Source organism: Zosterops lateralis, assembly GCF_965231275.1.
Source record: "Zosterops lateralis genome assembly, chromosome: Z".
Classification (NCBI taxonomy): domain Eukaryota; kingdom Metazoa; phylum Chordata; class Aves; order Passeriformes; family Zosteropidae; genus Zosterops; species Zosterops lateralis.
In genome coordinates this window covers 50,828,523-50,846,949 of record NC_139800.1, presented here as the reverse complement: position 1 = coordinate 50,846,949, position 18,427 = coordinate 50,828,523, and the positions used below count along the sequence as shown (strand labels likewise).

Below are 18,427 nucleotides of genomic sequence, written 5' to 3'. Positions count from 1 at the left end.
TCAATAATCAAGAATGTAGATTTAATAAAAATTTAATAGCTTAGATAGTTTATACTTGGAGCAGTTCAGCTAACATTTTTGAGTGAAAGATCTACATGCTTTCAAAAAGACAAATTAAGCCATGGACCTTATTTCTGATGCTTCATATCTTAAGGACAGGAAGAACATGGGGAATCACTTATGTAATATAATCCAGCACCATTCAGCAGTTGGGTTTTCACTACTCATTCTGTTGTTCCAACACAGCAAATTCAGTCAGAATGGTGCCCCAGGTTAGAAGCAGATGGGCAGCATTCCCTGAGTGAATCAGTTTCCTCATGTGGTTCTGTACATATCCAGATGAACACTATCTGCACAACAGCAGGGAGGGGACCAGGAGACAACCTGGGAACCAAAAGAGAGAGCAACCAGGAGGCAGCAACCTAACCAAAACGTACACGTAGTTCCTCACCAGCATTCATATTCAGCTCAAATGCTTTCCCAGTACTCTGAAGGATAGTATCAACATGCTTAGACTAAACACACTTTTCTAGCTGTGTCTCTTTGTCCTGTGCTCTTCTGGCAATCTTAGAAGACTTTATCTGCATCTGCTCTGCTCCCAGTGGACAGGTCTTCAATATAGCCATGCAGAACTGCATAGTATTGAAGTGAAGTAAAGCTGAGAATTCTTAAGTAAACTAAGATTGACTGGAGTCTGGAAACACAAGATAGAATTTAGATTAGACAATTCATGGCTTTGCAGAACCATTAGATACAAAAGACAAAACCTTAATTTTGAGATTGACAATAATCAATGATCCCATGGACAAAAAGTTCCTTTACACTGTTTAAAAAATGATGATGCAATGAATGAACAAATGAACATGTTCCATTGTCTGGTTATTTTTGGTTTGGTGTTTCTTTTCATGCTATTATTGTGCCGTATAATGCAATAAACGTGTAATATTTAGATTTAAATTTTTGAGATCTTTCCTTACCTGACTACAGAGTCAGGTTGATTAAGTGGTATGTGGATAAACCTTCCTACAGGGAGTAGGAGTAGATTTTTCTCCACCTTTTATGTATTCTGTTTACACATTTCAATAACAATGCTAAAAAAGGCTCATGAAACATGGGATTTCACCCCCTCGTCCACAAAATCAAGTACTTTAACATCTATATTTGGCCACAAATAAGGTGAACAAACTTTTTTATTCTCTACATACGTTGCAAAATGACTTAGCAATAAACATGAAGGTTTACACTACTGGGACTAAATTGCAGGACTTTATAATCAGTTTTTAATTTGTTGCCTATGCTTCTAAAGTTATGTTGTTCTTATGTTTTTGGATCAATTAACCACCTCATCTCCATTCCTGACTAAAGGGCTTATTTCACAATTAATCTTCAATTATCTTCCATGAAAAGGGCATATTTACCAGCGTCAGCAATCTCATAAAGCTGAATCAGTGTTTATAATTTTCAGACAGGCACATAAAATGCCATATAATAATCTACTATGCACTCATGCACATAAAGCCTTTCTTCAGTTGCTGTTTTTAAAGAATGTTTAGCCACAGAAGAAAAATAAAAGTAACTTTAGTTACTGTAACTGCTTTTGTAAACTATTATTTAAAAAATAACAGCAATAACTAAGCAACCATTTACAAACTTTAAAGCTCTCACATTGTATGGGACCAGCTGGTGAAGACATTTTGTCCCACTACAAGGTTCCCCCGAGGTGGCTGCTGTTTTTGAAACTGTGCTCCTTTAAATACAGACAAGAACACTGTAAAGTGCTCCTTCAGCAAGACTCACAATGCAGTCCTGAACTGCTCGTGTTTCATGTGGCATTTCAACAGTATCTGGTTAGAACAGCAGCATCTTGTATCACCTACACAGATTAGCTGACATTCTATTTTTTCAAATAAACTTAGGAACAACCTGTAGCTAGCAGTGGTCAAAATTTCATTCACTACAATTAACAATTACAGTAATTTCAAACAGCAAAGAATATATTTTATAGCATAGCTTAAAAAAAAAAGTTACAGCACCAAGTCTCTTAGGCAAAATACTTTTGAGAGCAAATACTATATTAAAAAGAGCATTACAAGGGAAACTAATTCTTTTCTGTGGAAACATTTGTGTTTTGCCTCTCAAAACTGGCATCTTGAAATCTATTTATTATTCTCTGTGAAATCACTGTAACAGCAAAGCCTCCAAATGGAGATAAATACTTTTTACTCTCTGTAGAGTCATACCTTTTTATTTACCTAGTACACACACAATCAACCCCCTACCTCCTCAAAAAAGCACTGTGCACTATCTATGAGGACAGCCAAAATTCATTAGAAAAAATTTTTGTTGCAGTCCAAAATATAATCAAGATCTTTCTCACGCTGACCAGCACCTAGTGTGTAATATTTGTTTCCTGATCAAAACCTAGTAACACTAATTTAACATTTCATAAATAATTCAATATATTTTACATACAAATTGCCTCTTCTTCCAAATGAAATAAGTTTATTTTTCAAGGAAAAAATCACAGACACATTTAAAAGTGAAAAACAAAACAGCTGTATAATAAATATTTTAAATACACTGGATTTATCTCTTCAGTGATACAAATCTATGCAAGAACACATGTAATTTAGCTGATCTGTTTTTAACCTAAGCAGCAAACAGAACAATATCCTAAAAATGAATTAGCGCTTGTGCAACCAATCACCCTAAGTATCTCATTTTTTTTATTTTTGTAAACAGCTTAATTGAATTTTCTTGGAATACTTCTCATCTTTTAATTTTGAATTTAATTAGGCTGTAATTACAAATTTTCTCTGTCATATGCATAGTAAAGCTATTTCATCTCTGTCACACTACATGCTGAAGTTAACATTTGCAACTTCTTGATACAGAGCTTGAAATAAACCTTTAACAGTTGAAAATGCTAAAACAAACTTTTAAGGGTGACCTGGGAAACCAGTAGGGAAATAATAAATCCCATACACCTCCAGAAAGCAGTCAGTAGAAGGCAATTAAATTCTAGTTTATCATTACTTCCAGCAGTATTTTGGTATTGCTAAACAACGGAAAGATGTTGTTTTGCAATACCTCTAAAAAAGAATAAGAATACACTTCATACATGTGGATTCTTCTAGTGACATGGGAAATGCCCTTGCTAGCAAGCTTTTGCACTTCCACAGCAGGCAAGATCAGGTATTCGGTGCCTTAATGACCTAAGTACAGCAGCACTAGAATGGGTCTTTGAAATCTAACAGCTCCACCAGCCTAAGACTTCATAAAAGAGAAGACAGCACATCCAAGGTTTGCAAGCTGTCCTTCTCTGATTATTTCTTTAGTTTCTCTGGGCACAAATAAAACACAAGGTCACCCAACAAATGAAACTGACCAAAGACAACACCCACAGATTTTGAGACAGTAAGGTTACCTTTTGAATTGTGTGTATATATTTTCACTTACATGCTCCATTTGCTACAAAATAATAGAAAACTGTAGATGCTGTGGTAACACTTTACCCAGGTCACTGACATCACTTAGTGGAAGCACACTGTAATTTTCTCAGCTGTATTTAATGAAGGTTTTAGTTTATTATAAAATTTACATTCTGCTAACATTTTAAAATAATGTTGATTCTAGAGGAAATCAATCATACTCAAGAAATATACAAGACGTTTGCTAGAGGAAAGGGTTTAAAAGGAAACAGGAAAAAAAACAAAGGGAATAAAGAGAAGAAAGAAAAGGAATAAAATGGAAGAATAAAAAGAAAATTATAAACCTTAAAAGAATTCATGACATGACATCTGAATTGACAAAAGTTTGCAGTAGTATTACACAATAGTAGGGAAAATTATCTCTGCTACTGTTGCAAAGTCTGTAACTGACTTTCTAAGTAACAACCAAAGAAAATTCATGAATAAAAATATACAATTCATCATTTTATAAACAAAGAGGACAGTGGTAAACTTCATACCTTTAAAGAAAAAATTGATGTCTGCATGTGTAAACAAACACACATATTTTAATATGCTTTGATTAGTAGTCAGATATAAAACCAGCACTAATTCTAAAAAAAATTAAAATAATTTTAATTGTTGTAAGATATAGCATGAAAATTAATTCTAAAATTCAATTTATTTATAAAGGAATACCTTGAAGTGGATAAAAAAAGAATTTACATTTTAAAAGCTCATAAATTAAATGCTTTTTCTAAAGGAGCATACTGAAATTAGGTGGATTTTCTTACTTTCAGGGACATGAAATGACTATATCAATTGAATGTTAAAAGCTCAAGGTCTTCTGAACTGTTTGATTTGCTAAATGCTATGGCAAATATTCAAAAGAAAAGCTTTACAGTTTGGAAGAACTCTGCTCTCTGCAGTTATAATACAAAAGATAAGAGGAGAAAAGTGACAAAACTACATGGCAGTGTAATAAACTCTGCTCTGTCTCTTTCAGGCACTTTCATAACTCTTAAAATACCATGTTCAACTGTTTATTTGAACAGTTATTTTATTGTTTTATTTGTTTTAAAGGTAAAAATCCTCCCCTTTAGGAATTCAAATTTCAAAAAAATTGAGTATGCTTTTACACAAAGCATGACATTTTAATTAGAATACCTACATTACGATGAGATGGACCCCAAGAAGAATTAAGCAGTCTCAAATCCCTTTCAATCCTAACCATTCTATGATTCTAAGTTTCTACAACAACCTTTCTGGAAGGCACCAGGTCCCTGGCACAGCTCTACATGTGGTGTGACTCCCTGAAGAGGCAACCCAGCACAAGGACACCTCATCTCAGGGAAGCAACAACCTCTGTTTGTGCATGTTATGGACGCAGCACACTAAAGGCAACAAAACCACTGAACCACAGGTCACGATACACAACACAGTCTGAATGAGGAATGTCATACCCAACCCAAACACACTGTAGCACTGAAGAGAACAGACACCACCTTCTTCGAAACAAACAGTGAAAATGAAATCTGAAGAGTGTCATGGATGTTTTTTTACATCACCAGCTTTCATCAGAGCCTTAATAGCTCTGGCCCTCATCTCAAGTTCCAGAAGCTCCAGCTGTTGTGCTGATGGCTGAACATCTTCTGATGGAGGAACAGTTAAGGTTGCTGCTTTGGGCTCCTTTGGGCTGGACTCCGCCAACCCCAGTATCTCGTTCACACTCTTCTCAATGTCCTTCTGAAGGTCATCTATCTGACCAGCTCCACTTCTGACAATGCTCTCTTGCACATCTGGGCCATCCTCTTCATTGCATGGGCCTTCTATGTCACTATCATATGCATCTGCATTTATGCTGAGGACATCACTATCTTCTCCCTTACCTGTAACACAAACATAAGTATCACAGAGTTGCCTAACAGAATTGTTTTTACCTCAATTTACAAAATCACTTCTGCTTAAGCTGTTACTCTGCAAATTAAGACATTGAAAAAAGATCTATAAGAAAACCAATTCTTCCTTTTCTCCTCCAACTTTTAAAGCTAATTTATTACAAGTGTTAACGCATTTTTATGCTGATCTAAAAGGCAGCATAGCAAAGCAGCAGTACCAGAAAAATTTATTCCCTCCTATGAAGCTAATTAAATTGTCATAAAATTTTACATTAAAGAAAGCTTTTGCAGTGCAAAACTGATTTTTGTTTATCTCTTAAGTAAACCTAATTTTCAGAATGCAACTTCAATAATTACATTCAACTATGTCATGTATTTTAAGAGAAGTGGGACTATAGTGAGACACAAGACTAAAAATTAATAGAAACTCTACTTATAGTGCAACTACTCAGAATCTATCATTAGTCTTCCAGATGTATTCAACTCAAATGTAAAAACATGGAGGAATTTAAGACTTTGGTTTTTAATTGTGGCTGAATGTTGGATTTTATTTTTAAAAACATAATTAGAAGAGGGAGCCCAATAAAATAAATACAAAGCTCCAACATAACCTGACCAACTGTTCTTTCTATTTGGCTACAGCAAGACTTGATTTAGACACATTGCCTCAGAAATTCATACTCTTTCAACAACTTCTGTAAATGTGGAAACATAGAGCAGGATTGGTTCCAGCTTAAAATGAATAATGTGTATTTGGATGATGGTAAAGTTACTGATTATACAGACTTTATATTACTTTTTATTACTTTTGGTAATACCATTTTTACAACTTGCACAGGAAAAACAAGGCTTCAGAAAAATGTTACTTTTTAAAAAAATTTAATATGCTTTATGGTACCTGTATGCACTTGGTATTAACACATGAAAAGTGCTCAAAAATCTTAGGAAAATCTATTTTTCTTGGGATTTACAATACTGCTCCCATCCTGAGGGTGTGAAAAAAAATCAATACTAGCTAGTTTGAAAGCTATAAATGCAATTTCTCTACTTAAAAAACAAAAGGAGGAAGGAAAGGAAGATTAAAACATCTCAAAATGGTTTTATAAACAACAGTAATTAAAAACATTAGAGTTTTTTTGATCCAGTATTAAACATTTTTTGTACTATAGACACTTATTTCAGTTACTCAGGCCTGATCACTCTGTATTTGTCTATGATTGTCACAGCATTTAAGTTCAGATTTAAGAATTCTGCAAATTCACCCTGAGAATGAACTCACATACCTGTACAGCTAAGGTATGTGGCACATCAAAAATTCCAAACAAAGCTAACAGTAAGCAAAATCAGCTCAATAAAATATACGTTGAGACATAAGTTTATAGATCACTTTTCACCTTTTTTTTAGCAAGATAAATCACAATTTTGGATTATAAAATCTGAAAGCCTAAAAAATAAACAAAGCTACAAAAAAGTTCTCCTCACAGCAGTGTGTACAAAAACTACTCATGAGATGAACATACAAGGGTCTTCTTTGATCCAAAGTAGTCTTGGCCTGTTCCTACTGCGACAGAAACTTAAAGACTAATATTTCAGTTTCATATGCAGCTTCCCCTATCTCCCACACCACTTAATCATCTTTGAAAAATATCTTTTTAACTTGCAAGCCACAACATATGTGAAACATCAGAATGGGAAACAATAGGATTAAAATATGGTAATTTTTTTCTGTCTTGCTTCACAGTATAAATCAGTATTTATTTACCTAACATGCTGGTCAACCAAGCAGCATTTCCATGGATCAAAAAATCAGATGCATCACTGGATCACAAATCAAAGCCTGGAACTTAACATCTGAGCCTGCTCATCCTAATTTACTGCCAAAGTTAAACTGACCTGTACTGAGTCTGGCTGGGATGGACTTAATTTTGTTCACATCAGAGTGCATGATGCTGCTTTTGGATTTGTTTCTGAAATGGTGTTGATAACACACCCGTTTGGCTACTGCTGAGGAGTGCTTGCACAACTTTAGGGCCTTCTCTGTTTCTCACTCTGACCCCACAGAAAGTAAACTGGGAGGTTGGGAAGGACACAGGGCCAGGACAGCTGAGCCAAACTGACCTAAGGGATATACAACATCGGTATCTGCCTTCCCAAGTAACTGTCCCACATGCTGAGTCTCTGCTTCTCAGGAAGTGGCTAAAAATCTGGCTGGGAAGTTGTGACTAAGTCTCTAATTTTGCCTTGTTTCTACGTACAGCTCTTGCTTCACTTAGAGTCTTTATGTTGACTCATATGTAAGTTCTCCTTATTTTGTATTGCTGATTGGGGGGACAAGTAATTGTGGGGTTGGCATGTGCCTACTGCTGGCTGGGGTCAGCCCACCATGGGATTCCTTTTGGAATCAACTGGTCCTTTTGGAATCAACATGAAGAAGGAACAAAAAATTAAGCCATTCATGTTTGTCCCAGACTTTGTAAGGATGAGAAGCTGGACAGAACAACCTTGGGTTCTATTTAGAAATTGGAACCTCCAGTACTGTGTAATTCAGCATTCATACGGGATTTTGGCCTATAGATGTTTAATGAGCTAACAGGCTTTATTTCCTTCTTTTACACCTGTGTTTTTACAGTAATAAAGATGCCATGGCTGGCATTTCTCATTATCTTTTTCATTTTGGTAACTTATCCTTCATCTACAGTTGCAAAATTCATTTTAGCACACTTAATTAAAATTTTAATTTTTATTTTACTTTATACAATTTTGTTTATTCTCTCATTTCTTTTTCCCACAGCTTCTCGGGCTGCAGTGAAGGAGAATGACTGGATTATACTTTCTTATCTACACAATATTCTCAAAAGTTCTTTAAACCTAACATCTTGAATGGAGCCACTGTTATAGCCTAAAGCCATCATGATACTCTGGTTGATTAAGTCATAAAAAATGGTATCACTTGCAACAACCATCAACTCACTTTGATAACACAGAAGCAGAAGAAATCTGCAGGAAATTTGTCGATTCTAAGATTCCTTCATATAGCACAACAAGCAGCATTTAAAGGATTATTCATAGTCATAGCAATTCACTCCTAAGAGTTTTGATGCTCTTATTACCTATGACTCTTTCTTTTCTCATTTAACTCTTCTCACTAACGAATTCAGAAAAGAAATATGTTACACAAAGTCATTCCAGGAGACATCTTTTAGACAACGTTCTGAATTGTGAAATAGCAGTTGCAAGAAGCAAATAAAGGTAGGCCTTTGCAAAAGAGAAATGTAGCTTAAAAATTTTTCAATATTCTTTGACTCTGATCTTTCTCCTTAGAGCCAGTCAAAATGAAAATAAACAGACTGAGACAGAAACACCTATAGTTCTAGTGCTTCATGCACAAACTATCATTGGCAATTGTTGTAAATGCTGATTTAATGACTGGAATAAAACAAATACTGCTGGAGGCTAAAAATACTGTTTTCTTGTGTAGGAAGTATAAAAGTGCACCAATAACTTACTTGCCTTTGCATTTTCTATCCTGCCAATCACTGTAGTACTCAAATGTCTGACAAAGCTGCATTTTTGCATTTAAGGAGAGAAAGCACACAAGACAAAATATTCCTTCTCAATGAATGTTCATTCTCTGCTCTCAAGAGAGCTGTCAGCTACCTGGAATTAGTCACTGGGCAACATGGAGAACACACAATATCAGCTTTCTTCACTACATACCTTGTTTTGACTCCTGACCTTCCAGCCTGCTGTCTTCTCTCAGAGAAGAAGTTGAGTCTATACTGTTGTCCTGTCTAAAAACAATTAAGAACACATTTTAAACACTATAATTTAAAATGTAACAGAACATCTTTTAGAAACTAAAAGATTATGAGGTGGTAGGCCAATAAGCCAGCTACAGTAGGAAAAAGGGCAGAAGGAACACACACAGAGGTAATCTGAGCACTCGAAAATGAACCTTTTTTGATTTGCCTTGTTATACACAAGGATGAAGCAATTATTTCCACAGAATCCTTGTCTTTTAGAGTAAGAACCCTCAATGGTTATAACTGAGGAGCCATAGCTGAGAAAAAGTTCCTCATATTAGGAGCTTTTCTGTAAAACTCAAAATAAACTGTCACATAATTAAATGGTTTGGGAAAACAATAGCTTCTGCTGCACTCAAATACCAATATTTACCGTCTTATTTTGAAAATAAAAAGATATTTTCATGAAATCATCAGCCCGTCACCAACCTCTCCTAAACCAGAATCTTCTTGTTTCACAAAGGGATACTTTTTAAAATGAAACTGTTTACAACTCAGCTATATAATGTATTCAGTACCTGCACTTCTTTATTTCTCCTATTTAAAGATTTCTACCCTTGATGTGTTGGATTTCAACTCCTTGCACAAGTGTAAGGAAGAGACTTCAGTGAAATGTTAATGTCCTTCAGGTAATTCACACATACTAGTTACACAAACTGTGAAAATAAGGTAAGACATCCAGGAAGAGTGCAGGTGGAAGGATCCAGACTCACAGAAGAGTTCAGCTGCCACACACAGTGAGCATTTTGACAACAGAATTGCCAAATTCCTAAACTGAATGTTAGTGTGGCACTGGCTTCATCTGTATTAATACACAATCAATGCAGCTCCCCTGCCTATGGGAGCTTAACAACACTATAAAAAGGAAGCAGTACTGTGGTATCACAGATGTAAATATAATAACTAAAAATTTGTTTTTCAGTAATGGCCTTTAGGGGTTTCCTGAAAATGAACACATATCTACTTTCCTCATGCTCTGCAAGTTGAGTTTTTTCCATGTGTCCAATGGTTTTATCAGGAGAAGGAAGATCATAATATTTCTAGCCATTGTGGTCTGAGAGGCAGTTATTTTCATTTCTATTTCCTTCTCTGAAGTGGCAAAGGCTACATCAGCAGACTCTCTTTTTTCTCCCACTTTTTTTAGCCATTAGAACACAAATGTATAAACTATCATGTAATAACTCATTTAGGAGAATAAACAGGTCAATACACTTGCCCAGCAAAGCCCTGGATGTGAACACCAGTCTGTTCTGCTTGTTTATTGAACCATGTGGCTACACCAACTCCCTTTCCAAACAAGATGAGAATAATCTAAATAAAATATGCCCAAATGTGTGTGCTGACAACTGCAAAGGGGGACCACAGGTCAGAAGAGTCTACAGGACTGTTGACAGAAATCAAAATGAAAAATGTAAATGAAAGAAAAATCTTTCTCCAGGATTTTCAATGTCATGCAGCTTATAATTCACCAGCAAACCTCAAGCTAGTCTAGACAACAAGCAGGATGTGCGGCCTGGGACTAAGGTATCAAATAGACTGTAAAATCAGAGGCCGAATTCCAAAAACAGACCAGGTTCTGCAAGTAGGCAAATGGAGGGATCATAATAGAGTACTAGATACCCTAAAGATGAACAGCATCAGCTACTGGGGATAACGACGATGACAGGTCTGCACCTGCCATCAAAAAGGCCTGCATGCACAAGGAGGTCTGAGCAGTAACTGCAGTGAAGATACAGATCTTCTGGGTTTCTTTGCCAGCAGCCAGGGAGAAATGTGAATTTCTCATCAGCTACTGCTCAGGAGATGTAGATGGATTTTTGGCCTTTTTTTTTTTTTTTTTTTTTTTTTTTAAGCAACTCCTAAAAATTTGTTATATTTAGTTACTAAACTCTTGACCAAAATTAGGTTGTGAAATACCCTAATACATTGCTAAGAACAGAAGCATCTTAGGTTGCCTCTGTCCCTATCCCACCCTCCTTCACACACATACTTCACCATTTTGAACTCAGTAGTCATGTCTGCATTGGACAGCAAAGTGTCCCTTGAAAAACCCTAATCTTGCCCTAGCAGTATGCAGACAACAGATTCCACAACTCTGGTAACACCTTGATGTCTGATGAGGACTTGTAACCATCTCTTCGAGAGAAAACTCAGTGACCTCTATATTCAAACACTGGCTGTGAAATTATCCACAACCACTTTAACAGCCATGTAAAAAGAAATTACCAACTTTAAAAAAATCTCACACTGAAACTTGTAAAGTTTCCTCCTGATGTCTTGACTTTAACAATAATTACAGGAAACCCACATTCCTTTAGAGACTACCTACTGTCAGCAAAAGAATTTTTTAGGCAGCAGAAGAATTTTTAGGAATTTTTTAAAGCATGTTTTACTCTCTCAGAATTGATTGGACTGCTTTGCTGGTGAACCTTCATGACTTTGTGTCACAAGTAGGCATTTTGCACCATCTACTGGCCCATCAGATCATTTTAAGTTCACTGCTTAGTTTGGCTTTTAATTTGTTTTACTTATTTGCTAGTGAAAAACATTTTTCCCTAATTTCCCCTATACCTGTACTGTGGTATATATTTAAGAAAGGGTAACACAATACCATGTCTTCAAACAATGGGAGCAGAAGATGTTATTCTAAAATTAAGGGACCTTATTTACACAATTAATACTCTCTTATTCCATGCTATGCTGGTAAGTGACAACAGTAATTTGGATTTTCTCCCTTTTGTCAGCCTTTCTATTTCTCCCTCAAGATTACATTTAAGTTCAAAGTCCACCTGCCAAGCAATTAACTCAGTATTTTTAATTTTTTTTTTTAAACAGAAAAACATTTTCACAGTATGATCTTTTCAGCAGAAAGAAGCTAACTACAGTTACAATTTGTTGACAACAAACATTGTAAATTTAAATTTACCTTATTTTACGTAAAGCATGCATTTCATGTTGGCATGCACCACACTAGTGTAATGCCTAACTGGGCTCACACAAATGCTTTCTGTACACAATTTGCCACAGGAGTTTGTACAGCTCTCAGAGACCTCTGGGTTTGAAGGGTTTGATTTGGTACCCAACTCCAGCAGATTATACAAAGTGGGGTAGAAACGCAGCAAAGTTTGGGAAAAGGAGTACTGGCAGAGGAGCAGATGGCTAAGGATTAAGAAAGTAGCTCTTCAATAGTGGTGGCAGAGATACCAGGTTACAGTGATAATTTGGGTTGGAGACCAGAAGGAAAAGTATCATTCACCTAAAACTGCAGTGAGATTTGAGATCAGGACCTCTGTTATTTTTGACATGATGTACATTCCTGAATTAAAATTTGCCTTTGCACTTAGTTCCAGGCCTAAAAAACATTTCCACAAGTCCTTCAAAGATTCCTGCAAACTTTGTTCCAAGGATAGTTTTCAAGAACAAATGAGAACTAAAATAATTAACAAGCAGTAAGTAGCAAGTTTAAAAAAAAAGAGGGGGAAAGTCCTTACAAAATAGTGCTTCCTAAGAAAGGTATCTCAAAAGACAGATGTTGATCAAATTAGTTAATGAGCTATGTAAAGTCCATCAGTGCTGTTATAGATGAAATTGGAGGACACCACAAGAACAGAAGGCAGTGAAGCACATTAGCCAAATGCTAATGTATCTGTTCAGTGACTCATGTAGCCGGTTGTTGCAGTGATTCCAAATGCTGCAAATAACAAAACTGTCCTAGAGGGCTAAATATCAGATGACAACTGCATGCTTGTGAACAGCCCAGTATCCAGGAGCACAACACGCTGTATGTAACCAGACAATACCTTAAACTGCTAACCTTTCCAAAAGAAAACAAGCAAAAACTGCACTTTTGACTGCAAAGTAGTAAAATGCCTATAAATTCTTGAAAGAGCAAATATTAAATAGCAAATTTTCACTCAGTGGAAAAAAATAAGCCCATTATGATTTTGAAGCCAAAAGATCATTTACTCAGACCCATGTGAACCATTGGTCATTATAATGACATCAGAATGCTTGTACTTTTAATAATGTTTTACTACTACAGCATATGACTTATTTTCACTTGTTCTGCTGGAGGATATTTGAAGAGTCAATTCCAGTAAAAGAAAAGAAATAGCTCAAAAACATGCTAAAACCTCTTGAACCTCGTGAACAATGTCTGCTTGGTTTTGCAAGACATTATGTGGCTCCTGTCCATTAAATATCCAATGTTTAGTTGGAAGCTTGATTGGAATTATTGGAAGTAATACTTTTGGTTTAACAGTATTCCATTGCAGACAGTAACACAGAAACAGCAACAAAAATCTGAGAACTGCATATTCAGAAGCCTATAAAGAGCTCACAAAAACCAAAATATATCTACTGTAATGGATTTTCCAGTTTCTGGCAAACATAGGCCCTGCTTCTTCAGTTCTTCTGCATGGAAATCATTGCAGGATTTCTAGCACTTAAACACAGAACAAGCTGGTGATAAAATAAGAGAGCAAATGTTTTACGTGCTAATGTAAGAATGTGAAGCTTTTACATTGTTGAAACTTAGGAAAAGTCTCAGGACATGCACTTCTGGTAACAGAATAAAAATACATGCAAAAAACCAATAAAGGAAGATTCAATTTACAATTAGATGCAATATCATCTAAAAGCTTCACATAAAGATCTGGATTTTGCAACTTTCCTGTATCTGGAGAAACTTCCTCAAATCCCTGCTACTTTTAGCTGGTACAGACAGGAAATAGGTCTGTACATGTGGCTACACTAACTCCTTAGTGTAGTCATTTGCTTATTTCATTTGACATTTCTTTAGATATATTGATTCAAACTTTCTGGATTTCAGTTGATATATGCAGATTGCTTAAGGTATGTTTGTTGTGTTTTTTTCAAAGGACAATAATGAAAGAAACAATAGGATGTTTCCAATCAGTTGAAACACTTTTGATTAGAGTACAACTTGCTACTCACTTTTTCCCTTTCCACATTTACATTTCCATGAAAACAATTAGTATAAGTCTGATTTAAAACAAATAAACTATAATAGAATGCAGGAAAAAATGTCATTTACATGAAAGCCACCAGTAATAAAGATAACCTAGGAAGAACTAACAGTGATAATATAAACAGAGATGCATTGTGCATGATAACTAGTAACTTTCTTTTTCCCTTCACTGCTTCCACAGAAACTATCAAACCGGTGAATTCCTGACCAAGAAATGGTCTTTAAAAAACAGAGAAGCGTTTTAAGAAACAGTTAAGAAGTGCTGTCTTTTACAAGCTGACAGATGCCAAGATAAAGAGCAAGACACTGGAAGCCTCTGTTCTTGAAACTCTACATTCTTCAGCACCCCTTACACAGAGTACATTGAACAAGTGAGTGTCAGTGCTGCTTCAACTGAGGTAGGAATGAAGGACTGGAATGAACACTGAAGATAAAGGATAAATCTCAGCTGAACTGAAAGTACACTTAAATAATTCACTGAATTAAGTGTGAGAGGTTTACTGCTTTAGCTCACAAAGACAGTTAATGTAGATCACACCACTTCTGTTCCAGGACATAAGTACGAATGTTTAATTACCATAACTCAGCTGATGGGTGCCACCTTGAAACCAGTTATATGCTCAAGACACACTTAACACCACAAAATGACAAAGACACGTCTGTAAGTTTAGTGCTTGCTAGTAATCACAGTTCATTGTCATTCAACTAGAATAATTAATAAAGGATATAGCAATTGGATCTTTCAATGATATAGCTGATCATTTCTCATAAAAAATCTCTGAATTATTCAGTCTTCTTAAATTAAAGTGTTTTGTCTTTTACTCACTGACTGACTGAATCACCTCCAGTCTTGTCTCCTCCATCTGCCTCCTCGTCAGTATCAGAATCAGCTCCAATCTTGCCTAGATATACACAGTTTCAAACACGAAAATTTAGGAAAGTGATATAATTAATACTACATAATTACTTTTACTCTTAATTATTAATTCTATTGCAATCAGCAGAAGAGGATTTTTCCCAGTTATAGCATAAGCTCTAAAATTAGAGGTAGGTAAAGCCAAAACCCTTACTTGTGAGTCTTCTGTTAGCTACACGTACATTTATACTGGATTACAAAACATCTGATTAGCTATTCTTAGTACAACACTATAGGTGCTAAAAATAAAGTACAGAATTAACAGCAAGATACTCTGGAGCACTCAGAATCAAAAAGTTTCTCTTCACTGACACAACAGCAATGTAACAAATAAGTTCTATATCCCTTAAATATCAAGTGCAAGTTCAATAAAGTCGGAATAAAGCTGGAATATCATATCCTTAATCAAAGTACACAAACTGTGTGCCTTGGTGGAACTGAGGGATTATGTACACACTAATATAGTGTCTGCCTGTATATATACATATATATTTAAGTACCTAGAAAGAGTGCAAATCCAGTTGAAGCTGACTATTCTCTGGTGTACAGTGAAGTCTTAAAAGTTTCATTCATACCTTCAAGTATCTTCAACAGTTTTTTTTCAGATAACAGCTCCAGCTGCTCCATGCAAAGTCTTTTGATTTCATCCATGGAACAGTTCTAAGACAGATAAGACAGACCACAAGCTACTAAAAATTTCTGAGAAGAGAGTAATTAAAAATGTAATGTACAACTGTAATGAAGAGTTAACTTGGCTTAAAGCCTCTGCCACATTCTGATCTGCACTGATGCAACTGCTGTAGAAAGCCAGGAGTTTCAGCTATGACAACTACAAAAAAATAGCATATGTGTGGATTTTGTCTGAAAAATTAAGCAATATGTACTATGAGTTACTCAACCTATGGCCTGGAGTTGTTACTGCAGCTGCGACACTGAGAACCAGAAACACCAGACTCTATATATGAAGCATGAAACAGCTAACAGCTGCAGACCTGGTTATTCCTGATTTTCCATCACTTGAAGGAAGCTGGGTTATGTAATTAAGCTTGCAAAGACCAGAGGCAACTGTTGAGTTCAAGTCCACAGAGAAATAATGCTACTGACAACACACCAACTGTTGTGTATCACAACACTGAAAATAAGGAAAGTATGTAAACCTCAATCCATTTCTCATGCTCAGTACATACCACACACTGCCACAGATTTTACTGGTATTCCAGTTACTTTTATATCTCATACCTCTTGGTGACATTTGGTAATTTCACATTTTCTAATGAGCTATGATACCATTTACAAGTACCAAAATTAGGAGATGCTAAACAGGTTGTAACACTCACAGTCCTATTTTAAGTTTAGTTCTATACTATGAGGCAATTTCCCTACAAACTCAGTAATGTCTTTCCTTCCAGCTTCTCAACCTCTTTTTCTTCTGCCAGAGATGAGAAATGGACCAGCCTGTGCGCAATTTGCCATGTGTTTAAAATGAAGAAGTTCTGTCTCACTTGTATTAATAATACAACTCATTAAGATAAAACTTTAAGACAAAAAAAATTTCAACTAATAACATAAGCATTACACAGATTTAGACATTTCACTTCACCTGAAGCCTCTTCTTCTGTACAGGCTGCTAGCCTAATTTATTTTTACCAAGTCCTACTGTTCACAAGACTCAAAAGGCTTATATTCTAACCCAGTAAAACTCCAGCTTTAGTCTACAGGAATTACAGCTTCAGAAGCTGTTTATGAAGAATGGGTTTTATTTTCTTACCTCAGACACTGCTTTAATGCCATACAAAGAAAATCAGTTGCCACAAACAGATATTGGTATTTTATTTACAAATCAGCATATTAATTAGCAAACAACACTACTGAATTTACTCCTCACAATCATGAAAATCCTTTTGCATTTAACTAACCAGTAGAGTGACAGTCTAAAGCTAAACCTGAAGTTCAGAAATGGCTGAGCAGTATCAAAAGGAGTAACCTGGAATAACTACAGCAAATCTTTAAGAAGTCTCACTTCCAGACACGTGATAGGGAGACTACTTGAGAAAGGTACTTGACTACTTAGAAGCTTCTTTAGTTGAGAAATATACAAGCAGCTTTTAAAATGTAAATACACTAGGCTTGAGAGATAAGCATTCTTTGTTACACAAGCATTCAAGATCACGGTAAGTATATAAATGGTAAGTGTATTTCAGTACCTTTAAAGTATCAGGCAGCATCTTCTGTAGTTTCTTCTCCCCTATGACACAGAAACACTGTTGAAGCATTTCCTTTTTGTCCCCAATGTAGAAACTGACAGGTTTGAGTGACACAGTGAGATCTAATCCTCCTTCTTCTATATCACTGGGTTGTTCAGCTTCTTCCACTTTTTCTCCACCGAGTACGTTGCATTTTGTTTCCTAAGATCAAGGAAGCCACATTTTCTAGTGAATTAAAGACAGAAGCTTACAGCTTCATCTGTGCTTGCAATAATTTTTCCTCCATAAATGCAAGGTACATCTTAATGTATCTTCTCAAGTTACAGTGTTTCATATTGCAAGGTAATTGCTTTACAGAAGTTACATTTTTTATTACTGAAAATATTCTTGTGCTAGGAAAAAATTTAAAAGCTTCGAGAAGTGAAAAGTACTCATTAACTGGGACATATCTGCAAATACTTAGCTGGTCCTTACGCATGACAGCACGCTTTAACACAGAAGAAATCCGTCTGATTCGCTGGGCAATTAAATCATAAAGTACAACATTTACAACTACCCTACTAAGACAAAAATTGGCATACAATTCCCTGTGTTGCAGAGTCTTCACAGAATTAAAATGGGCTTTGTATTAGAAAATACATCCTCCGTACATCAGTAGAGAACCGCTAGAATAAAAAAACTAATTAAAATTAAAAAAAAAAAAAAAAAAAAAAAAAAAAAAAAAAAAAAAAAAGCCAGAAATATGTTTTGTCAGCCTCAGTATTCACTTAGGCGTGCATGCCACAACCACTTTTTGCACACCAACAGATCCTTGAGAAGACTCACAATGCCACAAGCATGAGAACCACGCCTGGGGCCATCCACACCTCTTACACCTAGAAGCACAGCCCGGTGTTTTGGGGAGGCTCGGCCTGCCCCCGCCCGCCCACCGCTCCCGGCCGAGCCCGGCCCTCCCCGCAGCCAGCCCGGGCAGGGACCGCGGCCGGGCCTCCGCCGCCCGGACCCCGCGACTCTGCCCGCGCTACCTCCAGGGCACCGTGGCTGAACTCGGTGCTCCGCCGCTTCCTGTCGCTGCCGTCCGGCCCTGGGGCTCCCTCCGGGCAGCAGGAACGGGAGCGGCGCCGCTTCTTCTCCTTGGCGGACTTCCTGCCCGGCATGGCCGCGCAC

The 18,427-nt window shown here is 36.3% G+C and overlaps 1 protein-coding gene across 2 annotated transcripts; it reads right to left on the bottom strand.

Annotated features, from left to right (window-relative positions):
• Positions 1 to 2,516: 2,516 nt before the first annotated feature.
• Positions 2,517 to 18,427, bottom strand: CAAP1 (caspase activity and apoptosis inhibitor 1). Of its 2 annotated transcripts, none has more exons than XM_083883962.1 (6): positions 18,286 to 18,427; positions 17,261 to 17,461; positions 15,632 to 15,716; positions 14,967 to 15,042; positions 9,065 to 9,138; positions 2,517 to 5,338 (listed from the first exon to the last, which is right to left on the bottom strand). In XM_083883962.1, exons 1-6 carry the CDS (start codon positions 18,415 to 18,417, stop codon positions 4,995 to 4,997), a joined length of 912 nt encoding a protein of 303 aa, XP_083740088.1. In that variant the 5' UTR covers positions 18,418 to 18,427; the 3' UTR covers positions 2,517 to 4,994. The 2 variants fall into 2 exon arrangements, with proteins under 2 accessions (XP_083740088.1, XP_083740089.1); XM_083883963.1 differs by having other exon boundaries at positions 18,297 to 18,420.